We start from the raw sequence: 19,325 nt of genomic DNA on the forward strand, positions 1-19,325 counted from the left end.
ATTTTGCCTCACAGACGCTCAGGGCATTTAGCATTCATGAGATAATAACAGCAGAAAAAAATCAAAAAACGAAAAAAGGCAAGTGGACAGCAATAAATGATTTCGAGTCCAGGCCGAAACATGTCATGATTCTTGGTATTTTTTGGTTTGCCTTCGCTAACACAACACTGCGTATACGCAATCGTAAGTGAAAGTCGGTGTTTAGGCCTCGGGCTATGGATAATTTGGGTTAAGCTCACGCACTCATCGCACACATATGTATGTGAATGTGGCACAATATTTTCAGGCCAATTTTTACTTTGATCCATTTATGGTTCTCTTTTTTCTGTTTGCTTGGCTTTTTATTAAAAACAAAATGCTTTATTTGACTAACTTGTTTATGTTGGGCCTTATGGCCGACCCTTCCCAAGAAAAGGTCCAACCGGAGAAGGGTTTCTGATTGTGCGTATCAATTTTTATGGCCATTGGGATGGGGATTAAACGGTGGATGAGTGTGAATAGCATAGGAAATGAAATTCTTATCAGGCCATTTGGGGATTTCCCGTTTTAAGTGAGATAGTCAGTGGTTGCGTGTTATTTGGGTGATGGTAAATTTAATTTATTAAAGCGATGCTGGTTACGAATCAAAGTTGCATAAAAAAGTTGCAAAGCTACCAATTCATAACTAATAATATTTGTGATCCTTATTATTCAAAAAAATTATTTAAACGTATCGGAGTAATCTAATTAAAAGTTCCAGCCTCTCGCTTTGTTGTAACTCAATCAGTTGTAACTTTTTCAATTAAGAACACATTGCTGCCGATCCCAAAACACTTTCACCTTTAAGGACCGAACCGAAACCGCAATTTTCCAGCGCCCCTCGGCTCCCTTTTGCCCCAGCTCCGGCAACCAACCAATGTGCCCCACGATAATTGAATTATGAAACATCATTTCGCTGTCTGCGTTAACCATAAACGCATTAAGTTCGCGTTAATGAAGAATTATGCAGATGATGTCCAGGTCCAGGTCCAGGTCCAGGTCCAGACCTCAGACTAGACTTCAATACAAAGGCGGGAATGAGCGGAGAAATATAAACGAACCTATAAAAGCCTCGGCCATTAGCAAGTCTGGTCCATTAAAACTGCACACACAAAGAAGGAAGGAGCTGGGTAAAAAGTTCTGCAGTGAATTTGCTGAATTATTAATTAACCTCAAACAATTAAAAGTGAAATATTTAAAAAATGCTCGTATAATTAAGCAATACGCTGGCCAAAAAGGGGCTGAGTTAAATATTTGAAAACCCTGTTACGCGTCCCAGGCATTCGCCGAAGAAAGTGGTTGGAGGTTTCAAGACCGATAAACAATGTAGATTGTAATTAACTTGACCGGCTGCCCCACCTGCCCACTTTTCCTGCCATTTTCCATCGGCATGTAGAAGTGGGCACCAGCGACTTAATTGCATGCACGAAATGCACGACTCGAATGAATGACATTCATTTTCGACTCGCTTCCACTGTCTTTGCTGCACTTCCGCTTGCCACACACACAGGAAGGCAGCCAAAGGATTCATCCAGGATGAAACTTGGTGGGTGGTGAATGAAAGTTAAAAATCGAAGGAGCGGTGGCAGTGGCGGTGGCGGTGGAAAGGCATCGGGAGCCATTAATGTTGAGCAATTGGGTCGTCGCCCCTTTCGAATTTCATAAAGCATTCTCATTGAAAATAATTAAAATGCGTCAAGCGTTCAAAATCAAGCAGCGTGGAAATTTAATTGTATTGAAACGAAGGCAGGAATGCTCACCTGTTCCCCACTATTTTTCCCCATTTTCTCGCCACCCTATCGATGCGAATGAATTGGTTCCATTTCGCAATTGGGCCAACAAATGAGTCCATTTTTTGTATTTTTTACTTATTTATTATCACAGTTGACCGATTCGGGAATGAATAAAGCAAATATGGAAGCTGAGTGGGATAAGTGCAATTGATCAAAGGAAAAGAAGCGAGAAGAGGTAAAAATTTTTAAAGAAAATTGAAATGCGTGTGTGTTCTTTAATAAAGTCTTGATGGAGATGTTTTGTATTTAGTATGTGTAATATTCAATAAAATACTTTTTAACCGATATACACTGATACACAAGCATTGACTGTATGATTAAACAATGAACTACTTAAATGCAGAAACTGTCAATCGAGCAATAAAGTTTAAAAACCTGCTTTCAATCGTGCTATTTGGATTTTTCTTGAATTTCTCTGCCCAATGATTAAAATTCTGCTTCCTCCCCAACGCACACTCGATTACAAATATGCATATAAATATTACTTTCCGTCTGTTTTCCTCATTTCAGCTCCACTTTACGGAGGACACATGCCACATTTCCCACGGTCAAAGGGAAAAGCGGACAGTGCCCAAGGCCACGCGAGTACAGTGAACACTGGGTGGGGGAAAGAGGCGTTGGCGAAGGCATGAAAAACCCGCAGCTGTCATTGGCAATAAAAATAATAACACCCATCGAATGCTCGAAAGTAACAAAAGCAACAGCAATCAAACATTTTCGCTGGTTCGGTTTTTTATCAATCACAATATAAACACTCAACAATGGAAGGGGCGAAAATATGTACATATATGTTTATGCATTTCAATGCAAACATTTTTTTTTTATTATCATATTTATTTATAGGTATCACATATACCCCACAGGAAGCTGCAGGCGTCGTCATTCGCGTTTCACTTTGATTATTGACGTCAAAAATACATAAAAAAGCATTTTTAATTTCCACACGAGCCTTTTCTCCGCCAACCTCTCTGCCATTATTGAAGAAAAAGCCAACGCCATTTGATTATTTGTATATAAATAAAAGAATGTTGTTTTTACGATTGTTTGACATGGAATCAAGCAACACAAAAAGCCAGATGTAAGTAGGCGGCAAAGGGAAAAGCTTCCTTCACGTCCCTTCATGTACAACAATATTTCATTTCCACCGAGGCAAAGAAAAATGAAAAGTTCACAAATATATGGCAGTCTCATAAATAGGAGACCAGAAATCAATTGACAATTTATTGTTTGAGACATAAAAAATGAGCGAGTCCAAGTTCAGAATGAAAGGATGCTGGCTGGGCTCGTGGAAAAAATCTATATTAAATTACGAGCCGGCTAACAAAATGTCAAAATAATAATAATAAAAAGAAGACATTGCAAAAAAGAGTACAATTGGGGAAACTAAAAGATAGAGGCAACTGCAATACCCTTTGATTTAAACCATTTTTGTAGGAGTTACATTAAATCTTGGAAATAAACCTCCAAACATATAATGTTAAGCTCAGTATATAAGCCGCCAATGGTAGGGATTCTTAAACGCGAAAGCCTTTCGTAATTTCCCTTATGCTAAGAATCATATCAGTAATACGAGTTCTTTTAATTATATTAAATATTAATAAGGACTAATTGTATGGGAAAATTGTAATATAGCTTAATAGGGATTGCCATAAGTGAAATCAGTAAAATCTTGTCCCTGCCCGTTGCTGATTCAGTGAAAGCAAATACACCCATTAAAAGAGCTTCCCATGACATAGACACACGAGTATACGTATCATACCCATTCATATATAAAGAGATATGCTATGTGCATTGATTGACTTTTTGTGGCTATTGTTGCTCGGTGGCTGTTGCCGATGTTCTGGTTGTTGCTGTTCTCTGGTGTGCCCAATTGCCTTTAAATTGTGCCGAGTGTTAAGTGGCGCACGTTAAAAAAACATTTAACGTTTTTATTTACGATACAGCGAGTGGCCAACAACAGAAGCCCCAGAAATAAAAAATCCTAGGACCGCCTGTGGAGGAGGCAGTGAAAGTGTTTTGTTCTGTCCCTGGCATTAGGGACTCGCAAAAATACATGAATGTATATCTGTATATCTGTATATATGTATGTATGTATAGGTACAACGAAAATAAAGGGGATATTGGAATCGCAAGCGAGTGAAAGGCTCCAGCTCGGCAAAAAATGAAACGGAAATTAAAGTTAAAATATGGCAGGAGTCTGAGAGGCTGCATGAGCGATTGAGGTTTAGAACTAAGAGGACGAGACAATTGCGAGTGGAAATGTGAAAATGGGAAAGTGAGCGAGCAATGGCAAAAAGTTATCGCAGCTATGCAATAAAAAAAATTGAGCATTTGACTATAGAACACGCTTACTGAAGTGGAATAAGTGGGCTTGCAGGCATTTTATATGTTATGAATAAATGCTTGATAGATGAAAACAGATTTAAAATGGTAATTTTAATTTATATATTTTTCATAATTAGAAGAGGTGACTAAAACTAATTATGAATATCAAGTTTCCACTATTGGTAAGTGTTCTAAATAGAAATGTATTATCACCAGGAAAATGATGAAACCCCAAAGCAAAATCGAACTCTGAATATTTTTCAGGCCTCGTCAGTTGAGGAGGAAACCGAAACCATGCTGTCCTGCGGGACAATCGCCAACCGCTGACCATTCGCAATTGGGAAACGGTATTCGGGAATCTTTACATGGAGCGATTAATATGCAGACTCCGCCATTTGTGCACTGGGAATTCGGTGGGATGGGATAAACTCATTACAGGATATCACAGCAAGGATCACATGATAGACGTTTGGGAGAACAAAATCCTTACATAACAAGGGAAGCTTTAAGCAATTAATAGAAAAGATAATTCTTACCAATATCTTTTCATAATTATAATTAAAACTTGTACTCACTAAGGGTATTTCCTCCAGTGAGTAATCGAATCAGTGTTCAACTTTGGGCCCTGCTCATTCTCCTCCTAATTTTCATTAGCACTTGAGTGTGCTCTATTTAATTTATGCTAAATGATCAACGGCTGTTGCTTATGTCTACGTTTTATTTTTATTTGCCCGGCAAAACGCAAACAATAATTCAGCTCAGCGAGCTGCTGCTGAACCAGCGGAAAGCAACGAAAAAATTGCCAAGGCTCAAGAAAAAAGTATGAAAAAGGGTAAGCAGGAACAGGAAGTGTACGCACACTCATACACATGCATGTGACCCATTGGAGGCAAGTCCTTACTTCCCCCTTGGCCCACGACCACGCACTCATTTGCCTTTGCACTCACGTCTGTGTAATTTATGCCAAAAAACAGTATGCAAGGATGTACCCTAGGAAAGCGCAATTGCAGTGGGTATATCGGACTGTTTAAATGCAGCATGGGAAGAAATGTGCTCATCAGACATTATTATTCCCAGTCGACATTATCTAAATTATGTTCAATCAGTAACATTTTTAAATAATGAACCATTGAAAACTCTTTTAATTTCGCACTTAGAATAGTGTATAAACGATAAGATACACACATATTTTAAGAAGCTTTCTTTTAATCAAATCTAATAAATTAAATCTCTATAACTACTGCATTTCTAGTTAGGGAGCTAAAAGTTGATGTTTATTTTACATTTTACATGGCACTGTGGCGCCACCCCGGTAGAGCATCGATACTTTGCTTTTCTACATTTAATTTTACTTACAAGTACTTTATTTGCCCATAAGTGCCACTCTTATACACATGTAGCCCACATTAAAGGGTTATCTCATAGTAGTTTACTCCTCCTCCTGATTCCTGGATTTTAAGTAGGTGGCGGCCGGAAATGAGATATCACACACGACTTAATCACTGCCGAACAGGAAACAGGTGGAATCGTCGATGCTGCGAGTCAGCTACGTATGAGTAGTTAAGAGTTAAAACCACAACATTTACGGGTATTAAAAACCCCATTCAGTTGTGTCGGAACACCTGCTGTGAATTGCATGGCCATGTTTCATATAAAGCTTGCATCTCAAGGGTTCCCTTTAAAGGCTTTCCTTGGTCAGGAAGGATACTATCACATAATAACTGATTTCTCCATATATATTCAAAAACCGCATTAACTTTTTATTATTGTTCCTTAAACTCACCTCACTTAAGCATCGAGCATTTTTAACATTTGGAAAATAAGAACTTTTGCTAAGGAATCACCTGCATTTATACTCCCTCTGCATTGCATATAGAATTAATAATCTGCTTGGTTTATGTTTGGATTGTCCATTGCCAATTGGATTGTCGATGTAAAAGCAATGATATGGTAATAAATGGGAATTGGGAATGGAAATGGTTACCTAAGTTCATTATTCGCACATATTTTTCAAGCGGGCCTCACTCAAGATTCGATGTCACTGGCAGTCCAGTCCATGTAAATTATCTCCTTTATCTGGTTTACTTATGATTAAGTGTGGTAATGGCTAGCAAGTGTAGGTGATTGTAGTGAACTAGCTTTTCGTGAAACTTAATCTGCCTTCGGATCGTTCCTTATCAAAAGTACGGTTGTTTGGAAGAGCCCGCTAAAAAGCCGGACTCCATCACTACATGGAAAGCTGCATTCTGGAGGGTCTAGTTGGTGATCTCGTTCTTCGAACAATAATTCCAATTAATTGGTAGTGATTGTGGAGGCAACACACCGAATACGCTGTAGATTTGAAGCCAAGACGCTTGTCTCGCGTGGTTCCAAATTAGAAGTAGTTACATATTTGTAGGTAGTAGCTGTTTCCCAATGAAGCACGCTGTTTATTTCAAATTAAAAAAGAACTGGATGCATATATTTCGTCTGCTTATCTTGGCGATTCCGCGCTCCCAGTACGGAACGCACTGAAGCGGGATTCCGGCTAGACTGGTAGACTCCATATAAAGATGTCAGGGGCTGCACCCAGTGCTCCTCATCGTCTGGACGAGACCTCTACTTCCTGTTCTGGTTGTTGCGGGCCATGTCCTTGGGGAAGGAGCGCAGTGGCGGCGTGCGGATGCGGCGAGCCTCGCGGGATCGGTTACGCACCACCTTGGAGTGGATTGCGCAGGACACGCAGTAGTGGAGCTTCGCGTAAAGCTTGGGCAGCACGTACGAGTCCCAGATGCTGGCCTCGGTGATGTCACGCACGGCAGCAGCCTCCACGATGTTGCGGATGACGAACTTCTTGATAGCCTTGTCCTTGGGCACGCAGCGGGCGCAGTTGGTGCAACGCACGGGCTTCACATGGCCGCGGTTGTGCTTGTTGCGTCCTCCGTTACGGCGCTTCTTGGTCATCTTGCCGGCTGTTTTTCAGTGGATTGAAACAGTTTGCACGTCCATTAGCATTTATCACTGCGTTTGCGGTGCGGATGGCTGCCATAATTACCTTATTTATCGATTTTCAAAATCCGCCCAGCGAAGTCCGCGTGTGTTCACGTTTCGGGAAACGAAAAGAAAGAAAATAGTGTGGACACACCCGGCGAAACTCGGATAAACGGGCTAAAAAATACCGAGCCGGCGATAACAGCGTGGTTGGTAACCAGGGCTGCCAATTTTTCCCGTAAAAGCTGTGCTGCTCTCTACGTTCCTCCCATTTTCCTTCAAAAAGATCGGTAATTTTAATATTTTTCAAAAATCCATTCCAACTAAATTAAAATTAAAAATACGGGAATATCCTTAAAAAAATGTAATATAACAAGTTAAGGTTGTGAATATTACCATGTCTTTTAGCTAGTTACAGCTTTAATCTGATTATAAGTTGGCAACGCGACACTGAGTGCCCATGTTTCTTACCGGGTCATATTATCAAAATTAATAAATAATAGTCCATAAAAGGCTTACTGTTATGTTTTATCTTAAGGGTTTTACTACGTTTTTATTGCAATCTCCTTATTTATAAGTATTACGAATTTATTATTTGTAATTTAAACTTCATTTTTATGGCAAAATTTGCGTTTGTTTTTATTGCTATCTGCTTATCTTTAAGTTATGAATTTATTTTTATTTTTTTATTTATATTTTTATTTTTAATATATTTTTATGGAAAAATTTTTAATAAAAAAAAAGTCTTTAAGTCGCATAATTTGACTTTACTATTAGAAATCTTGTTAGAAATGTAAACAAAAAAAACAAGTTCCTGAAGAGCGGATTATTCAAAACTTAAAAAAAAATTAAATGTAATTGCAGCTTTTTTATTATTGATGAAAACGTTAAAATGTTTTGGCCCAAATCTGTATAGATAGGCGCAATCCTATTATCTTTAATCGCAAAAAATAATTCATTTAAAATAGGCGTGAACAGTTAGGAAAACGGTTAGGATCGATTTAAAGTTTTTTTTTCTAAGGCAAGATATACAAATTGTGGACGATATTTAGGAAGGAGGAGGACGATAATAGTCGGTATCCCGATATTTATTTTACCCGTTACTAGTGTAGTAAAATTCGTAGAATTGAATTGAAACATTAATATATAACTGACTAGCCGAGTCATTCTGGTCCGTCCGTCCGTCTGTCCGTATAAACGCTGTATTCTCGAAAATTAAGATTAAGAATGCTTATTGACCGAGATGATGCTGACAGACGTAGATACAGCCCCGGAATATATTAATATATGAGACCAAATCTGTCACGCCCCAAAAAAAATTTTTAAAAATGTGCTAAATGTTTTTTAGCGTTTAATCTGGTTGGTATTTTAAATTACTTTTTTTTTGTTGTATCTATCTTGAAGATTGGTTTCTCTTCATTTGAAAGTTTTGCCATTGTAAGTTGTAAGTCGTAATAGATATTATATGTAATACAAAAAGTCAAACGATTTGTTCAAATTTGCATTTTGTACATTTATTTTTGTTTTATCTGCTTAGTGGGGTTTCTTTGTACACATGTAAAAGTAAAATATTTAACACAAATATTCATATGCCTTTGTTAGTCACGTCACGGTATCCAGACTCCAGATTCAGCTGCGTCCCTTGGAGCGGTGTGAGTTACGCTCTCCTCGCGACCGATCACGGGATTCGTCACGCTCACGGGACTGAACACGGTCCCGGTCACGTTCTCTCTTACGTTCCTTATGTCCCTTCAGATCACGATCACGATCCCTCTCCCGTTCCCGTTCCTTGGCATGATTGCGATCCTTTTCATGATCACCGCGGTTTGACCTCTCGCCACGATGTGAACGCTCTCCGCGATCTGGCCTCTCGTTTCTGGAGGAACCGTCACGCCGACGGCTGTCTTTTTCACTGCGACTACTCCCAACCCGCCTATCGCGAGGAGTAGAATTCTCTCTTATTGGTGGTCTTTCATAAGAAAGGGATCGATACCGTTTTCGTTGTCTATCGTAGGAAATTGAATTTCGTTTCTTCCGTTCTTTTTCATATGAACTCTCCCGGTTTCTTTCTCTATCGTACGAAGAATTCTCTTGGTTTCGTTCTCTGCCAATTGAGATGTCTCTGCGTCTCTGGCCATTACCATTCGACTCCCTAGATCCTGGACCTTCTAGATTGAATTCATCACTATCTTGAGGCTTTCCTCGAAACTTATTTTTTTGGACATTCTCCTGGCGCTTGATCTTTGCCTGAGGTTCAGCGGCGCTTTCTTCGCTGGAAGAATTCGAGGACGACGATTCAGAGGAGGACCTATCGCTGTCTTCACTGCCGCTGGAATCCGAGCTCTCTTGACTTTTTCTTCTGCGCTTTGATTTCTTTTTGGCAGCCTTTTTTTTCTCCTTCTCACGCTTTTTATCCTTCTCCTTTTCCTTTTTGCTCTTTCTCTGCTTCTCTTTTTCTTGTTCCTGCTCTGCTTTTTTCTTCGCCTTTTCTCTTTCCCTTTCCTTTTCCGCCTTTGTTTTCTTCTCCACCTTTTTGTCCTTGCTCTTTCTGGTCTTTTCCTTATTAGATTTCTTAGATTTATTTTTAACCTTGTCCTTGCGTTTGCGTTTCTTTTTAGGTTCCGAGCTAGAATCGGAGCTTGAAGGCTCACTAGAAGAGTCGGAACTGCTGTCCTCTTCACTGGAGTCTTCGCTGTTGGTGTCCGAAGACGACGATGACGACGATGTTGGCGCCATCTTGTTATTTCCAGCGGGAGCAGAGCCATCTCTGAACGGGTTCCCCCCGGCGTTGGCCAGAATTTCAGCATTTATTGCGGGCACAGCTTTTGGGGCGTTTTTTAGGAATCTTCTCAAGTCGTCCGTTAGACCACCCAAACCAATCGAGGTGAAAAAGTTGATGGAGAAGCGGGTATTCCGCGGATTATCCTTGGGAAACAAACCAGCTAGGCTTTCCACCAAAACATCTTCCTTCAGCTTTGCGTTCAGTTTGCCCAATCCCATATACTCAGCTAGCTCCTGGAACAGAATTTTTATAAAAATCCGGCTCGATGACGTGGTATCATCCTCGTTCAGTAGGATGCACTCCAGCACATCCCAACTAATGGCGTCGGTAAATAGCAGATGGGCGAAGAACTTACTGACGTTCCGTAAACGATTCGTATCCAATCTGTGGGTGGTTTGATAGGTGTCCTTAAAAATCTCCTCGAAGGGCGGTATGTAGATCTTGTTGATGTTGCAGAACCGCTGGGCTAGCAGTCCGTAAAACTTCTCATATGTTCTCTGTTCTGCACAGCAATCGAGAAACATGTGACAGAGCTCAATTTCTTGTCCGGGTTTCAGTTGCATCTTCATCAGCTTATGGGCACACTCCTCATAATCCAAACTAGAGTTGATTGTTAGGTAAATGGTGCGACGCAGGGCAATCAGATTGGTTTCAGTGCTGTCAATAATGTCACCAGCTTCAGCTTTCTTTTCCGCATCAGAACCGGATTCTCCGTCCGAGTCGCTATCCGAATCTGATCCAGAGCCAGACCCTGAACTACTGCCATCGTCGCTGCCCAGGATCTCGCGACTCAGCCCTTTGTATTTTTCCTCATTTTCGGCATAGTTATCGTCGAATTTAAAAACATCTAAAATAACAAGTTAAAAAGGATAAGAATAGAATATAAATAAACTTTTTCATAGATAAACTTACTTAGTATATCTTCTGTTTCAGTGGCTTCATCTAGCATCATCAGATGCGTGAACTGATCGTCCTCCTCAACGAGCTCTAGTTCCGAAACAACAGCCTGATGATCCTTAAAGCCATCCTTTCGAATCTGGAACAGCACCTCAATCATGTACTGTACTCGCTTGTCCAACTTTCCCTCGTGTAGGATGTTTCTCAGCATCTCGAAGATGGCCCCAATGCCTTTGGACGAAACCTCAGTCAGTTTCATACCACACTCTTTCAGAAAAGCGATGGCTACCTCTACAGAATCATCCGTTGGCGTTTCCACCAGCAGGGTAAGGATTTCTAGAGCTAGAATTTCATGAGCCACCCTCTGGTTGACCAAATGACCAATAAATCGAGTGGCCGACATGCAAACCAACTTATCATTACGTCGAAACGCCCTACGAAATTGGATGACCAGACGTTTGAGGAGGAGCTCTCCTATATTCGGAAACTTTGAGTTTACAATGCTCACCAGAGCAGCGTATACGTGGGTGAATGTGGGCGAAGCAGCCTGTGCTTGGATGATACTCCTGCTAAGTAAGCCCCTTCCCCTGACGATATTCTCTCTTAAAAGCTCTCTGGTGATAATCGCTATATTCGTTACATTGACTTTGTTAATGTAACCATGGATCGATTTCTTGAGGGCCTCCCAAGCGATTCTCTGATAGGCAGCGGATGCTTTGTCCGTGATCTGTGACTGCATCATGCGCAGCTTCGCCGGCGGAATATAGGCGCCTCCAGTCCTAGAGGTCAACACATCCACTGTCTTTCGTTGCCGCTCAGTAATTTTTGCTGCCGGTTCGGTAACGGTTTCATTGTCTGCATTTGTGGTTTCGTGGTTGCGAGTGGCCTTTGAGGATTTGGATCCCGGACTGGAGGAGTACCGATCTCTTTTGCGATCTGGCGACCTCTTCTTTTCCCTGGAATCATCTCTACGCGTGCTGCTGGACTTGTCACCCTTTTGATGGCGTTTTTCTCGCTCCTTGGCTCGTTCCTCATCACGTTTATCTCGCTCCTCATGACGTCTCTGTCGCTCAACACGCCTTCTCTCCAATGAATTGGATCTCCGACGGATAGGACTTTTACTGCGACTCCGGCTTCTGCTGCTTTTGCTCCTCGAGCGACGTCGACGACGACTGCTGGGTGACGGACTCCTGCTGGATGATCGTGGCCGTCGCCGTTTGCCATCCGGGCTGCGGCTTTGTTTTCGATGGGTTTCTTTGGATGGACTCTTAGCCACGACGGGTTTCTTACTCTCTTTCGTCAGTTTGTCATCTTCGTCTTTCTGAAAAATTAAAAATTTTAATGATGTAATATAAACATGTATGATTTTCCGAGACAAAACTAGCTCATCAAAGATTGCGTTGAACTAAGAAATAGTGTTAAACATGCTTACAAATTAATATGCTTTGATAAAATACATATTGAATTTCATTCATGACGAAATAGTAGCCCTGAATACTGAATCCTAAGCAAACATGAAAAACATAAGAATGCCTAAGAACTTACGTCGGTTATCTCGCCCTCTTCTATGTGGTCTGCAGTGGGAGGTTCCGCTGTTTCAGCAGCAGCTTCCTTGCTGCTTCCATTAGTGGTCGCCGGCTGCTCTTCATCCTTCCCCCGCTCTTCTGGTTCCCGTGCAGCGCTTGGCTCTTGTTCCTCTTGGGTCTTGGAGCTTTCCAGCTCTTTCGTCACACCTGTGGCTTCTCCACCCTCTTTTTGTTGGACAGGTGTTTCCACTTTTTCCGCTTCATTTAATTTCTCGCTTTCCGCCGCAGCAGCTGCTGCTTCTTCTTGCTGCTTTTCCACGCCAGCAGAATGGGAAATGTGCTGGCGTTCCGAACGGGGCTCTTCCGCGGGAGTTTTCTTTTGCTCAGCAGGATCCTTATCCTTTCCAGCTCCTCTCTCCATGACTCTCTTCACCCCCTTGGCCTTATCGTCAGTTTTCTTGGCGTCTTTGGCGGATTCCTCCTGCTTTGCTTCCTCTTCCTCCCGCCCGCTACTTTGAGAGGACGAGGACTCGCTCCTGGCATCACTGTCGCTGCCACTGGAAGTGTCGCTGCTGCTGGAATTGCTGCTCGAATCGCTCTCGGCTTCGCTTTCCCCCATCGCGCGCTTAATTCGGGAAATTTTCTGGGAAAACAACGATGAAAAACTCTGCCGCAAAAAACACAACGCGGCGATAGAACTAGAGCTGGGAACTACCATACTGGTGACGTTATCGATATATGCGTTGGAATTCGAAAACTTATCGACGTTTAAGTTTCGATAGTCCCCGATAGTGCTTATCCCTTACACAAATCGAATTTATATAAACAAAAAAATATACATATTTTTTTAATGTAAGCTAATACTCAAGTGCTAGATTAGGAACGTCATTTGACATCAATTTAAAAATATGACATTACATTTTTTTATCGTGTCGTGATCATTTGCATACCTAATATTTGACTTAACTCAGGGTCAAGATATGTAATATATGTATTTTTTTGTATTATTTATTTAATGAAGAATGATTTATCTTAACATCACTGGGTGAAGAAATTTACTTAAGAAGTACCAAACAAATATTTAATATAATATAACATAAATGCATATAATTTTTTGTTACAAATTGTATTAAATTTTATTATGGGAACCAAAGTCTGTAGAAATTTCAAAAATCTTACCTTAAATGAATCAAGGATCCCGGGAAAAAGAACATGAAATTAAAAAAAAAAACTTTTTTGGTGCTTTTAATTGTGCTTTTTCAATTAATTTGATGATTTGTTTTGGGAGGGTGGCTGCAACGATTTAAAGAATACAATTTTAAATTAGAAATCAATCCCGAGTCTCGGAAGGGACTCTTTATCGCTCAGGTAATCCCTAAAAGAATAACTGCGACTTTCGCAACAAAACAACTAGATTTATTTTAGTTTACAAATTTTTATCCATAGTAAATACTTTAAAATTAATCTTTAATCACGACGGGCTAAACTAACGAAGGACCATTTACTGAAGTCTCTAAGCCTTGCTGTCCGGTTTGGGTGGAACGGTTTCGGGTACCGAAGGCGACACATCGTCGTCGCTGGAGGATGAAGAGGACGACGAGCTGGAGTCGTCGGCCTTCGTTCGCTTCTCGGGGATCGTGTAGGGGAACTTCTGGGCTTTCTCTTCCACCGCCTGCTTCAAACGAAGCAGAGCTGTCCTGTTGATGTTTTCCAGGGAGACGTCCTTAATGGCATTGGCCAACACATCCATGGCCTTGTCAGAGTTTCCCTTGGTAGTCTGGATGTCGATGAGGCAGGAGTACGCGTTTCCGATCGCTCCCTCGGAGATTTTGCTCTGCTTCAGCTGGGAAATGACTGTGGAGGCCAGTTTCTCGTCCTGCTGCTCGCGAGCAGTCTGCAAAACGCGCTGGAACATCAGCCTTGGGGCATTGGACAGGTGCTTATCCCAAATCTCTTTTGAAGCCGCCTCCTGACCACTGGAAATGAGATGCATCCATAGGACATTCATGGGCCCTAGTTGATTGTGAGCAGCAAACTTCTCAGCGAGGGATTGATCTGAAAATTATATGAAATATTTATAATTTTAGCACTTGATTTAGCACCAAATTCTGAAGACCTACACTGCGGCACCAATTCTGGGTGTTTTTCCAAAATGCCTACGGCTCCTCCGCGTGGAAACTTCTCGGCGAGCTTGGTTGCCTCCTCAGGAGTCTTGGCTGCCTCAATTTCCGTGGTCAGGTGCTTGAGGAACTGCTCCGCCTTTCCAGCCACTATATTAGCATGGCAAAATCGATTGTCAAAAGAAATCACACGCTTTTGCTCCTCATTTAGTTGCTTGCCAATTCTCTGCAGTGTTTCCAAATCGCCTGCAGCGGCAATTTTGTTCAGGTAAAACTTGAAGATCTTGGGCTGTGGGTGCAGCTTATCTCCCAGGAGCTCCTCGACATATTTAGTGGCCTCTGTTAAGCGATCTGCTCGAACCAGGAGTTCGATCAGTCGAGAGGTGTCTAAGGCTCCAACTTTCTCACCACTTAGAACACTTTGTTTATGCGAAATGGCTGCATCAGGATCATTGGCCAGGATTGCTTTTCGAAAGCCTGCCAAGTGGGAGGCGGTTTTGGCTGGCTTTACTGATTCCGTTTTAGCTGGCTCCTTTTTCGCAGGCTTCTCCTTGGGTGGGACCGCTACTTTTGGAGTTTCTGTTGCAGCTTCTGTTGTAGTTGCATCTTTTGCCTTGCTTTTCTTAGCTTTGGTTTGTTCTTTTTGGGTCTCTGGCACCACAAAAGGCACGTCAATATTTTTCCTTCTCAGGATTTCGGCCAATTTCAAGAGGAAAGCATCATTCGGTGTCACATTCTCCTCCTGCATTTTAGTCCACAATCCAAGAGCCTTCTCTGCCTCATCTGCCTTGTCGTAGCTTAAAAGGAGGGTGTAGTAAATCTTGTTCCTGTCAATATGTCCCAGGTCTTTCGTTGCCTCAATAAGACCTTCCAGGGGTTGTAGTAGTCCCTCGTTCTTGTAGCGATCACATGCACTGCTGATTCTTTGTGGACGGGTACGCAACCCGGGGGTTTCCAGAATCTTCCTGGCCTGCCTTACACGGCCGCACTCCACAAAGGAGAAGACCAGATCGTAAAGGCTGTTTACTTCACCATGGATGCCAGTGCTTAAGTCGGTTAGCTTTTGCAGATTCGTAGCATCTTCTTTCTGTATTAGGCGGCAAGCCAGCTCGTTCTTCCAAGGGGTGGATTTATACTTTTGACAAATCTCTTCGAAAGCTTCGATTGCCCTGGGAATATCATCCTTGACCAAGTGAACCTTGATCAGAGGACCCAGCAGCACATTGGTGGGCACAATATAATTGGCACCCACAAGAGCATCAAATAATTTATGCAGCTTTTCCGGCTGACCAGCCTCGGCTAGTGAGTTCAAAATTCTCCACACGGTGCTCACGTAATTAAAGCTTCCTTCGGCCTCAGCAATAGGAACATCCTTCTTGTTCTCCTCCAGTACCTTAAAAGCTGCATCCGCGCGTTCCTCTTGCAAAAGAAGATCTGCCAGACGAACAGCCTTTAAGTTATCTAACTGGAAAGTAGCGTCTTTCGCTTTAAGTTTGCCGTAATTTTCCAATGCCTCAGAGCTTTTCTTGTGATGCGTGTATAGATCGATGAGCTGGGCATAAATGCCAACGGGGATCTGGAATTTTTCGACCTCGAATTTCTCGATGACCTGGAGGGTCTTTTCCAAGTTTTGGGAACGGAAGCAGGCGTTCAGAAGTTGCCTCTTGATATTGTTTGCATTTTCTCCCTTAGCCTCCACATTGACTATGAATCGCTCGAGTTCTGAAAAAAATATATAGGCCTTAGATATCATTTTCAACGACAAAAGGGGCCATAACTTACCATCGATGGACAGTGAATCCAGGCTTCTCTTGCCGCTATTTGGAAGAGGAACTGGTTCCAGTTCTCCAGAGCTCAGTTTACCCAAAAGTTCAGAAATCTTTGGAGTCAACTCAGAACCCAACTGCTCGGATAGCTGGGTGGCTTTGGCACTGCTAATTGACAATCCCTGCTTGACCAATCCCTTGAGGATTTTCTCCAGCGTGGCTCCGCGATCTCGTCGGAAATAAGTGGTTGCCTCCTGGACAATTCCACCAACAACATCGGGAGTGATGCGCTCCGTCGGAACGGCAGCTCCGCCTTCTGTCTGCTCCACTTCGTCCTCCTTGCCTTGCCTAAATTGCAATCCTTCGTGAATTTGGCGAACACATCGGATGAACGAGGCATAATCGTTCGTGTGGCTGAGAGCCAGAATTAGTGGTTGTTTGAACAAGAAGGGCACATAGTAGGCCCTGTTCTTCTCCATAATCTTGGCTGCTTCGGCAATTTGGTGGGTCACTAAGGCGGAATAGACGGCCGAGGTGACAGCAGTGGAGTTGGGGACTCCAGCATCCCTCAAAGAGGTGACGATTCTTTCCCAGTTCTTTTCCTTCAAGTTGGGGATGACATAATCTCTGACCGTTTCGGAGTTGGGGAATACTGAAAACTCCTGCTGCATGCGACGTACGATTTCCAAAACCTGGTTAGATTCCGCGGAACAGATCAGAGGCCAGAAGTAGTGCTGTCTGATGGGCAAACCAGCATTTTTCATTTCCTGCAGCAAGGGTAGGGCGTTATTGACCACGCCATTGGTCAAGCCAGCTTCAGTGGCAATAGTCAAAGCCTTGGGATTGAGACCCTCGGACTGCAGGGTCTTGCAGATGGACAGGATCTTTTCCACTGGCCTATTAGCCTTAACCATCTGCCTGATAAAGAAGGCTCCGACATCAACGGGTTCGCCGTTCACACGACTGCCTCTGGGCATCACTCGAAGGAGTTTTAGTCCCACATCTTCGTGCCCCTTGTTGACCAGCCGCAGGATCACATTCACTGCATCCTGATTAAAGCCAGGCGAGAGACGGAGCTTGGGCAGCACCTCATCAACGTGTTCGCCATTTCCGTTGACTGTAAGGGTGTACACAATGTCCAGCAGATCCTTGTCCAACAAAATGATCTCCTTCTGTTCGCATTCATTTAAAGTTTCCTTCAGGGCAGACAGGTCTCCGTGGCGGGCAAAGGCGCACAGGAGAGTGGTGTAGGTGTCAGCACTGGGCTCTAAGCCCGCCTGTTTCATTACCCCCAAGATGCCCTTGGCGGATTCCAAATCGTTGGCCTAAAGGGTTGTTCAAAAAGTAGATAAAACACATGATTACCGTGTAATTCTGTGTGACTCACCTGCGAATGACCCAGGATAAGAGAATTAAAGACGTTCTCATTGACGGGAAGACTTTTTGCACGCATGAATTCCAAAATCCTAGTGGCGCCTTCGATGTCTCCCTGCTGGCAATAGCGAGCAATCAACCGCTGATAGGTCACCCTATTGGGCTCGATGCCTTTCGCCTCGATCTCCGCCAGAAAATCGGTGGGAGCGAACCCATGCTCGTTCTCCAAGTAAACTCGCAGCAGGGCATTGTAGTGGGAGATGTCCATGGGTACGTTCAGTGCATTCAGCGTCTTCCAGATCTCCTGGACCAAGGCCGTCCTGACCTCAGGAAGCTCCTCCGGCACCAGGTTTCCGCAGCAGCGAATCACCAGCAGCGACTGCGAGCTGGTGGCCGTCCTGTGCGTGCGAATCTCATCGAGCACCTCCTCCAGATCGCGCCGGGAGATGCGTCCAATCCGGCGAACATCCTGGTCCAACCGGCGAATCTGCTTATCCAAGTTCAGCTCAGCTTTCGCCGCCGCATTCGTTGCAAAACCACTAGAGGGATATACAAAATTAAAATATTTAAAACATTCAGATGCAGTACTAAACAAGAAAAAAACTAAAACTAAAAAAAATAAAAGACTTATAAACTATTTTCTGATGATCAGCTCGGCTGATCCTAATTTGAAACTAAATCGTTGATGAATCGTGTTGCTTCTATAATAAAAATAAGATATTTAAGCTCCGGTATACACACTTAGCTCAACTTGCTACAAGAAAAGCACTCGACTAAGGCCAAAATTGGATGAGCACATAGTAGGCGCTCCCAATCCGGATGAGGTTATGTAAATACGTGGGATGTAAGTCGACTGCCATTGCGATGATCCTGAGGGCGGGTCCGCCACCTTTCGGGTTTCAATCGTCGAAAAGTGGATGGTTCCCCGCTATTTACATAAATACTCGACTGCATTGCGTAATGCCGGCACTTTGTGGCCAGCTTTTACTCACTTTTGGAACTGGCCGCACATGCAGGGCGCATTGTTCAGCAGGTTGCTGGTTTCGTTCTCGCGCACTGAGTTTACGAGCACGTTTCGCGTGAAGCCGGCGAAGTAGCGCAGCAGTTTGCCCGTCCTCAGGATGGAAGCCATGGCGGAAGCGTTCGGTTTTAATTAATAAATTGAGCTTATTATTAAAATTACGTTCGCACGAGTGCGGCAGAAACCGATGTCTGTTCGGCCCTATCGATATTTGTCTGCGACAATCGATTCTTTCGGTGTGACCAAAACGAATCAATTTAGTGACCCGGCTAGCGGCGACACAAGCCAAGGGATATTCGGGCAATGCATAGCGCCCTCTATCTGCCAGCTTAACCAATTTTGAATTCAATTTGTGAAAACAGGGCCTTTTTTTTTTTTTAAACTGCTTTTTGGACAATGCGTTTTGAATTTGTTTGCTATTTTACCTTTTCTTCCCAAGGTAAAATAGACAAAAATAACTTCTTATTGAATATTGCGCATTTCATTATAATTAATGAAATATTGGTAAACTTCAAGAGATGCTTGTATTATTTTCGCTCGATTTTTATACGCTTTTTATTTTACACGAACTGCTAAAAATTGCGGATCAACGTATAAGCCGCATTTGTTTGCGGCATTGTGTTTGCAAAACCAACAGTGCGCTGCAAATGCACCGGAAAAATAGAGAAGCCACACGTACACATGCAATTACAATCCACCTGACTAAGAGAAACGGCCAACTCTCTTTTCACTC

General features: G+C 42.8%; 3 protein-coding genes across 3 annotated transcripts; all 3 read right to left on the reverse strand.

Annotated features, from left to right (window-relative positions):
• Nucleotides 1-6,527: 6,527 nt before the first annotated feature.
• Nucleotides 6,528-7,324, reverse strand: LOC120446319 (40S ribosomal protein S26). The gene is made up of 2 exons (XM_039627234.1): nt 7,171-7,324; nt 6,528-7,087 (listed from the first exon to the last, which is right to left on the reverse strand). The coding sequence occupies exon 2, from the start codon at nt 7,077-7,079 to the stop codon at nt 6,735-6,737; it is 345 nt and encodes a 114-aa protein (XP_039483168.1). The 5' UTR covers nt 7,080-7,087; nt 7,171-7,324; the 3' UTR covers nt 6,528-6,734.
• A 1,241-nt stretch (nt 7,325-8,565) lies between these two features.
• Nucleotides 8,566-13,029, reverse strand: LOC120445298 (pre-mRNA-splicing factor CWC22 homolog). The gene is made up of 3 exons (XM_039625601.2): nt 12,331-13,029; nt 10,801-12,106; nt 8,566-10,735 (listed from the first exon to the last, which is right to left on the reverse strand). The coding sequence occupies exons 1-3, from the start codon at nt 13,027-13,029 to the stop codon at nt 8,736-8,738; spliced, it is 4,005 nt and encodes a 1,334-aa protein (XP_039481535.1). The 3' UTR covers nt 8,566-8,735.
• A 676-nt stretch (nt 13,030-13,705) lies between these two features.
• LOC120445098 (leucine-rich PPR motif-containing protein, mitochondrial) lies at nt 13,706-18,799 on the reverse strand. Its single transcript, XM_039625239.2, has 5 exons — nt 18,564-18,799; nt 17,585-18,110; nt 16,214-17,522; nt 14,432-16,153; nt 13,706-14,366 (listed from the first exon to the last, which is right to left on the reverse strand). Exons 1-5 carry the CDS (start codon nt 18,701-18,703, stop codon nt 13,825-13,827), a joined length of 4,239 nt encoding a protein of 1,412 aa, XP_039481173.1. The 5' UTR covers nt 18,704-18,799; the 3' UTR covers nt 13,706-13,824.
• Between the last annotated feature and the right edge of the window lie 526 nt (nt 18,800-19,325).

The sequence above is a fragment of the Drosophila santomea genome, chromosome 2R, assembly GCF_016746245.2.
Source record: "Drosophila santomea strain STO CAGO 1482 chromosome 2R, Prin_Dsan_1.1, whole genome shotgun sequence".
Lineage (NCBI taxonomy): Eukaryota > Metazoa > Arthropoda > Insecta > Diptera > Drosophilidae > Drosophila > Drosophila santomea.

Excerpts from the sequence above, each read along its gene's own strand:
- LOC120446319 (XM_039627234.1), bottom strand. The coding sequence starts at position 7,079 with ATGACCAAGAAGCGCCGTAACGGAGGACGCAACAAGCACAACCGCGGC.
- LOC120445298 (XM_039625601.2), bottom strand. The coding sequence starts at position 13,029 with ATGGTAGTTCCCAGCTCTAGTTCTATCGCCGCGTTGTGTTTTTTGCGG. Across the intron at positions 12,107-12,330 it reads AAGAGGGCGAGATAACCGAC|AAAGACGAAGATGACAAACT; the intron begins GTAAGTTCTTAG and ends TTAATTTTTCAG. Across the intron at positions 10,736-10,800 it reads TGAAACAGAAGATATACTAA|ATGTTTTTAAATTCGACGAT; the intron begins GTAAGTTTATCT and ends TTGTTATTTTAG.
- LOC120445098 (XM_039625239.2), bottom strand. The coding sequence starts at position 18,703 with ATGGCTTCCATCCTGAGGACGGGCAAACTGCTGCGCTACTTCGCCGGC. Across the intron at positions 17,523-17,584 it reads TTATCCTGGGTCATTCGCAG|GCCAACGATTTGGAATCCGC; the intron begins GTGAGTCACACA and ends ACAACCCTTTAG. Across the intron at positions 16,154-16,213 it reads GGATTCACTGTCCATCGATG|AACTCGAGCGATTCATAGTC; the intron begins GTAAGTTATGGC and ends TATTTTTTTCAG.